The sequence below is a fragment of the Ostrea edulis genome, chromosome 4, assembly GCF_947568905.1.
Source record: "Ostrea edulis chromosome 4, xbOstEdul1.1, whole genome shotgun sequence".
Classification (NCBI taxonomy): domain Eukaryota; kingdom Metazoa; phylum Mollusca; class Bivalvia; order Ostreida; family Ostreidae; genus Ostrea; species Ostrea edulis.
This window is the reverse complement of record NC_079167.1, coordinates 21,457,287-21,465,466: the sequence shown is the minus strand read 5'-3', so window position 1 is coordinate 21,465,466 and position 8,180 is coordinate 21,457,287. Positions and strand designations below refer to the sequence as shown.

Below are 8,180 nucleotides of genomic sequence, written 5' to 3'. Positions count from 1 at the left end.
CTAATGACATTTCTTTTTTTAATGGAAGGAAAAAACAGGACTTTGATGAGTAGAATATGCCCATGGTGCGTTAAGGATGTTTGCTCCTGAGTATGTAAGTCTTAAAAAAGTTTTACAAATGGTATCTATCTATGATAATTTACAATATCTGAGAGGAGTGGGGTCTATGTTGTTATAGATCAGCCAGATGATATTGAATTTGACGTTATACACGTAACGAGACCCACAGGCCTTGTTGCTCAACTGAGTGTTGGCCCCAAAATCTATAATTATATTTCTTCTCTGCACATCTAATATTCAGTAGTAGTATAGAACATGTGCTTTTAAAACAAGTTCCAATACTGATGAAAGACTACGGTACATAATATATGTTATACTGAATATTATCCAACACTATTTGAACTAGCTATTTTCAACCTGCCTTAAAAACCATGGGGTTGTGAAATTCACAATTTTAGTACATCCTTCTAGACTTTTCCTTACTAAACATAAAGTTTTTACTTCACCTGATATAAAGTCTATTATCGCTGTCGTAAACATTTCACATTTTTATCTTCTCCAGAAGCACTGGGCAAATATCAATCAAACTTGGTACAAATCATTCTTGGATGAAGGGGACTCATGTTTGTTCAATTGAAGGCCCAAATCCCCTTCAAACAGGAGATTATCAAGAACAGGCAAAAATAGGGTGGTGTCATTTAAAAAGCTTCTCAAAAACCACTGGGCCAGAAAAGTGGAAATTTAGATGAAAGCTCCCTGATAGAGAGTAGGTTCAAGTTTCTTCAAATTTGTTTAGATGTTGGTCCCCTGAAATAGTGTGGGGCCACAATAAGGAATCAAAGTTTGCCAAGGGAATAGAGAGGGAAACAGCTTCAAAAATCTCAACAACAGCAGGGCCTTGATTACTTGTACTGATGTGCAATTATCTTCAGGTCTGCTCAATTCAGGAGCATTGGGGGAAGGGTGATAATAGTTTTATTTGGGAATATACAGGAAATTAATTTAAATAGTAGCAAGGCCAAACTAATCCATATGCGAAAAATAACTTTATGTGCCTGCAACAATAGTTAGGGGAGAATTAAGTTATATTGTTTTGTCCTGTTTGCCCATTTGTCCAAAACTTTAATCTTGCTCATAACTTTTGAATAGTGAGTAATAGGGCTCTCATATTTCATATGCACATTCCTTCTGACGAGACCTTTTTTATACCAACATTTTTAACCTTGTGACATTGACCTACTTTTTATAAAACCTTACAAAACTTTTACTGTTACTCGTAACTTTTGAATTGTGAGGATAGGGCCATCATCTTTCATATATGGATTCCTTGTGACAAAACCTTTGTTTTCATATCAAACCTTTGAGTTTGACCTACTTAAAGAAAATATAACCTATTAAATATCTCTGGAACTATTTAAGGTAGGGGTTTCATATTTTGTCTATCAATTCTCTCTGGCAAGACCTTTCATGGTCTGACCTTGTGACCTTGGAGTTAGACCTACTTTAAAGAAATTCCAACCTATTCAATATCTCCTGGACTATTTAAGGTAGAGCTTTCATATTTTGTATATATTTTTTATAGTAAGACCTTTCATTTCATACCATGATCTATGACCTTCAGAACAGCAAGGTCATGTTAGTCATATTGGTTTTGAGGCATCCACATGTTTTTGTGAATTGAAGTTTTGCTATATCACAACCCTTTGTGGCTAGGTTGGTGTCAAAATATTTCAAGGGAATAAAAATTGAAAAAAAAATCTCTTAAAAATCACAACAGCTGGGCCAAGGTGACTTGAGTGAGCGATGTGGCCCATGGTCCTCTTGCTATATAGTATCTGCAAAATTATAAAAGCCTTTCAAATGATAAATGAATTTAATCACTTTGATCATTTGGCCACTCCCTAGTACCATAATCCTACCCCTGAGATCATGAAATTTACAATTTTGGTAAAGGGCTACCTACCCCTTCTAAATATTGATGTAGATTCAATTTAGTATCACTAGCATTAAAGATCTTATTTAAATGTTTTACACATACACATTATATGCCATTTAGTTTGGCTCCACCCTGGAGTTAGAAACCTCTACCCCAGGGATCGTGAAATTTACAATTTTGGTAGAAGCCTTCCTGCTCTACACGACTATGCATTTAGTTTTTTACAGATGCGCAGTATGTAGAATAGAGTGTTGAAAATTGGTCAATTTTGGCCCCACCCCCAAGGCCTCGGAGGTTCAGTCGTGAAATTTACAATTTTGTCCCAAAGATGCTTCATACTTAATTCGAAAAGAATTAAAATGATAGTTATCAAGAAGAAGTTAGAAATGTTCAATTGATGACGACTGACCAATAGGTCACCTGAGTGACTGTTGTTATCTGCAAGAGCAGAGCAACGGAGTATAGCTCCAAAAGATCTGACTGTAGACATATTTAGTTCACACCTTGTTTCCTCGTCTGCTTCATTTACATATGAAGAAGCAGCCAGTGTTTTTGTACACCACAAGTTGAAGTCACCATGAGACACTAAATAGGATTAACTTTAGGATTATTTTACTCAATAACTTAGTAATTGTCAACTAAAAGAAATTATATTGGGTAATGAAGTGTCAGAGAATTTATATTGGGTAATGAAGTGTCAGAGAATTTATATTGGGTAATGAAGTGTCAGAGAATTTATATTCAGTAGTGAAGTGTCAGAGAATTTATATTCAGTAGTGAAGTGTCAGAGAATTTATATTCAGTAGTGAAGTGTAAGAAAATTTATATTGGGTAGTGAAGTGTAAGAGAATTTATATTGGGTAGTGAAATGTCAGAAAATTTATATTGGGTAGTGAAGTGTCAGAGAATTTATATTGGGTAGTGAAATGTCAGAGAATTTATATTGGGTAATGAAGTGTCAGAGAATTTATATTGGGTAGTGAAGTGTCAGAGAATTTATATTCAGTAGTGAAGTGTCATAGAGTCACAGAAAGACATATTGAGGTCAAAGGTCGATACAAAGAGAAAAATGATATTCTGCCTCAAACTGTGAGAGATTTGGATAAGCACATCCTGGATAACTCCGTTTTCACCTACCGTATAAGCACTTTATAAGCCCATTTTAAAGACTTTTCAAGCACATCACAGTACTCTTTAAATTTAAAACTAGGGATTTTCTCCCCAGATTTAATATGAAAGTAGCAGAAGTTTTTTAAAAATTTTATTTTGATACAGTCATCTACTTTGAGAATCAACTCATTCCCATAAAAATCAGAACACTATCCCATTAAAATATCAAGCACATTTCTGGGACTTACACATATCTATTTCAAAATCAAGCACTTTTCATACACCTGATAAAAAATGCATGGCCTCCACAAACCCTGAATAAAGAAAAACTCTGTAATAATTGTATATAGTATTTATTTCATCTGTGTCATGAATATGCCAATTTATCACCAGTTGCATAGATGTAAACAAAATTCCAAATATATATTCTGCTAAAGTCAATGTGTTCACAAATAAATGTATATGATTTAATATGTATATTGATATATGTATATCTTTATTGATTTAGTGAAATTAGACATCTAAATATGCCCAACCTAATTTATACCAAAGAAAATAAAAATAAAATCACTTTAAAATTCACAGAATGAAAAAAATTTAAAGTTTTAAAGCTAACTATAATTTTTGCACTCCTTTTTTCCTTCATTCATACAAAGACAAAAAAACAAACACACACTCCCAAAATAAGCCATCAAATAACATACACATTCACAACTTTTAAAAACTTTAAAATGTACAATTATTGCACTTGAACTGTCCACAACTCTGTATCACAGCAGCACCTCACTGAGCTGTTGATGGTGTGTATAATATCATAGGTAATCTCAATCCATCGACTCCAGCTCCATCTAGAAATAGCAATATTTAAATGTATATATAATTTGTTTTTGTTATTTTTGTTGTTGTTAAAAACAAATGTCTCCCCAGCTCCCCTATTTAAGAGAACTCCAAATTACACTCCCTCCCCTTAATGTACTGCATGGTATGGAGGAGAAAGCATGAGCAGGAACATGGACATTATGAACTGCACTTTGTACATTCGGGGGAAAAAATGGAGAAAAGATTCAACATCGATGTGAACAATGTCATTGTTGTATATGATACAAAACTAATGACTATTGGTGGTAGTCCACTCTAAAGGCTTATTTCCAGTCACATGGACTGGTAGCCCACTCTAAACACTTCCAGTCACATGGACTGGTAGCCCACTCTAAAGGCTCACTTCTAGTCACATGGACTGGTAGCCCACTCTAAACACTTACTTCAAGTCATATGGACTGGTAGCCCATCCTGAAGGCTCGACTGACACCCCATTCCACCACACAGAAAGACAGCGTTCCAATGGCTCCTAATATTGTCAGAATCAGTAGCTGGTAATGAAGAAGCAACACCTCGCTGTAGAAGAATGCAGCCGCCGCTGCCACAGACTACAAAACAGTCATCAAACTCTCAAGATATCTGTACACAGACTACAACACAGTCATCAAACTCTCAAGATATCTGTGTACACAGACTACAACACAGTCATCAAACTCTCAAGATATCTGTGTACACAGACTACAACAGTCATCAAACTCTCAAGATATCTGTGTACACAGACTACAACACAGTCATCAAACTCTCAAGATATCTGTGTACACAGACTACAACACAGTCATCAAACTCTCAAGATATCTGTACACAGACTACAACACAGTCATCAAACTCTCAAGATATCTCTGTACACTGAAACTCTTCAATACTGCTCAGCTGTCAAACCATAGAAAATGGCTTAGTTAGTGGAATGCTCAGTTTATGATGAATTATGTCCCTTTTCCAAAGCTTACACTGTTCACTGTCATTGAAACTGAGTTTCTATTGATGATTTTTTTACTTTAAAGAAATTTTTTTTACAATTAAAACCAATTCTTTGATTTGCAATAAACTACCAGTCGACTGAAAGCACACACAAGTGGTAAAACTAAAGAATATGGCCTGTTTAGAGGGGTGCTCAGTTTATATTGAGTTATGTCCCTTATGATGCCCACAAGAGTTTCTATTGATGATTTAGGACTTTTAAGAAATTTTCTATGATTAAAACTAATTCTCTAATTTGCAAAATACTACAAGCTGACTGTCCATTACTTGTAAGTGCACACAAGCAGTAAAACTAAATTAGCTAATGCCAGATGGGTAATGTTCACTTTAAATGACTGACTGAGTGGACACAGCAATTACATGTATTTAATTATCGCCTTACTGCAAGTCTCTAATTTACAACACCTGCTATTGAAAATGATTTCCATTGCATAAATTTTAAAACAGTAAAAATGTATACAGTATTCCGTATTTTTCTCAATTGCTATAAATTCTTCTCAACATTTTAATTTGTAGAATTTCATACAGCACCTCTTAACATAAGAAATTTCCCCATTACTTAAAATTGTTAATTGACTCTTATACCGTCTATAACCGTAAGTACTACACACATTAATAAATTACTATGTATTTGTGAATATTCACATAAGAAAATTATTCTCACACATTCAAACCAATTTCTCATTTACTGATATCATCCAGGTGAAAAATAAACAAACTGTAACACAGTGTTAATGGACGATGAGTTAGTAACTAGCACAGCCAGCCATAAGATTAAATTAAACATGTGAGTCAGTAGTATCTAATATTTGTATCTTAATTTGCGGTTTTATCATACATACACAAATCATATTTACCTGCACAAATTTGAATAATGCAAACGCTGGGGTGCTGTCCTCGGGGAACATAAAGCCCAGAATGGAGTAGAGCTGTCAATAAAAACATACACCTGTAAATTTCATAGGGACACTCCTTCTTAATATCAGTGTAGAAACATCGAGTATTCCTTATATTTACAAGAGAACATATCTTGGCAAAATTGTTTGTCAGCATCAAATCACAACTGTACCTGTGTATCAAATTCTCACCTTACCTGTGTGTTAAAACTGCTGTCTCCAAACCCCAGTAGAAAGGAACAAAACACTGCTATGTACTTACTGCAAAGATAAGAAATATGACATTATGGGATTCAACATTCTTTTTGAAGAATTTATCGATGTGTAAACTTTGCACATTTTTACTCACAAACTGAATAAAAGTGTGAAGCACTTTTATGTTATGTTTGTGAGTAAAATGTCCGGAGTTTACACATCAATAAATTTTTCAAAAAGAATGTTTGATTCTTATAATTCCAATTTGTACTATCAATTTCAAAAATTTGAATAGTTTCCCTGCAATATGTTATTTTTTTTTCAAGTGCATATGTATACAGCATTTTGGGATTTATTAATTTGTAAATTCTCATTTAGCTTTATTTTTGTCCAATCAAAACAATTGTAACATTGGAATTATTGAAAGCTGAGCCGTAGTTTTCACCATCAGTCAAAGATGGAGTCTTTATATGCATGTCACTGATGTGAAAAACACATGTACTAAACACCTCTGTAAAACTGCAGAGGATAGGAATGTACAGCCATTTCTTTAATCATTACTGATTTGCACTTAAATATCAAAGTGAACACGTTTTCATTATTGTTGTTATTGCTGAAGTGCAATCTTATTACCTGCATATTCATTGCTGTTGGAGTGGGCTAATTCATATCTTAAAATTCAAATTTACAATTTCCTAATGTAGTTTAGCATTTCAAAGACTATAAGTACGGAGCCAAATTGACTGTGCTGAACTATATTTTCCTGTCATGTTTATTTGCATGCTCAAAGCCATCAAGCAGAGCATTTACTGCATTCTGAAGACGTAAATATAATTCAAATTTCAATGTTACAAATCAGAAATCAAATCTTACTTGGGTGTCAAGAATGAAGAAATGTCATCAGAATTTTTTGGTGAACCATTGGAAAGGTTCATGAAGATAAGAAAAAATGCTGCCATGTGTGCCAGGAATCCCAGCAGAACGATGGGGTCACGGCCATATTTATTGGTCCTTTTTCCCATCAAACCAAAAGCTGCACCACCTGAATTCAAAATGTGTTAAATTCTAGTAATACTGTATCCTGTTCTGTAATAAGACTTTGCTTGCAGATTTTATCTAACAAAATAACAACATAATGTCAGGTCTTTTTATAATACAATGATAATATACAACTAGACACGATCTCGTTGCGAGCAACGAGTAGGTCTTCCGTCCGATTTGTTGATGCACTCGGAGTTAAAAAAAAAAAGAAAAGACAAATGAGTCCCAATTTAGTTTCCGACTTTAAGACACTTTAGATATAATCAATTTTTCATATCATAAGCTTCTGAAGCAAAGTTGCGGTGAAATTCGTTTGAAATTCGACTCTCCAGGCGAGCCATAAGGCCCGCGGGCCTATTTCTTGATGTCATTTGTTAGCCCTCTATAGACTCAACAACTTTAGTTCTATATGTCTTTACAAAATATTTACCTGTAAAAAGTTATTGAGATCGACCGATATCGACAAAAAATCGACTCTACAGGCGAGCCATTAGGACCATAGGCCTATTTCTTGATATCAATCGATAGATCTCGATAAACTGAACAACTTTTGTTCAATATGTCCTTACAAAATATTTACCAGTTACAAGTTTTTGAAATCGACTGATATCGACAAAAATCGACTCTACAGGCGAGCCATGAGGCCCACAGACCCATTTTTTGATATTGATCAATAGGTTATGACACATTGAACAACTTTTGTTCAATAATGCTTTTCAAAAAATATGTCGTTTTAAAGATATGAGGCGTCAAATATTGACGATTTTGGCCCTTAAAATCTCTAATTACGTAACATATGACCTACTTTTTGATTTGATAAGATCAAGCTCGTTGAGATGAACATTTCCGCTTCTACAACTTATTATAAAATATTAATAGTTTCTGAGATATTCTCAAAAACATTTGGACCCTTCTGAACCCCTAATTTAAAGGGCCAGCCCGTTTTGCTTGATATCGTAAGAAAGGCCTTGTCATTTTAAACATTTTTTGCTCAACAAGTATTTAGAAATTCTTTACCGTTCTCGAGTTATCTCTACAAGAAATATTTAGGGGCCAAACTGTAGCTCCCTAACGGGGCCACATAGGGAAAAAACGAAATGTACATATTGTTTAGATTATCATTCTGAACAACTTTTGTTCAATAA

The 8,180-nt window shown here is 34.2% G+C and overlaps 1 protein-coding gene across 2 annotated transcripts in view; it reads right to left on the bottom strand.

The window, feature by feature from the left end:
• Positions 1-3,383: 3,383 nt before the first annotated feature.
• The window catches only part of LOC125669974 (UNC93-like protein MFSD11), a 30,044-nt gene continuing 25,247 nt past the window's right edge, over positions 3,384-8,180 (bottom strand). Inside the window, exons 10-14 of one of the 2 annotated variants that reach the window (XM_048904859.2) lie at positions 6,868-7,036; positions 5,997-6,060; positions 5,761-5,832; positions 4,309-4,473; positions 3,384-3,894 (exon numbers count right to left, since the gene is read on the bottom strand). In XM_048904859.2, the coding sequence (XP_048760816.2) occupies positions 4,315-4,473; positions 5,761-5,832; positions 5,997-6,060; positions 6,868-7,036 (464 nt within the window). In that variant the 3' untranslated portion in view covers positions 3,384-3,894; positions 4,309-4,314. Of the gene's footprint in view, positions 4,474-5,760; positions 5,833-5,996; positions 6,061-6,867; positions 7,037-8,180 lie in introns of both variants that reach the window. The other variant, XM_056162193.1, reaches the window with a different exon arrangement.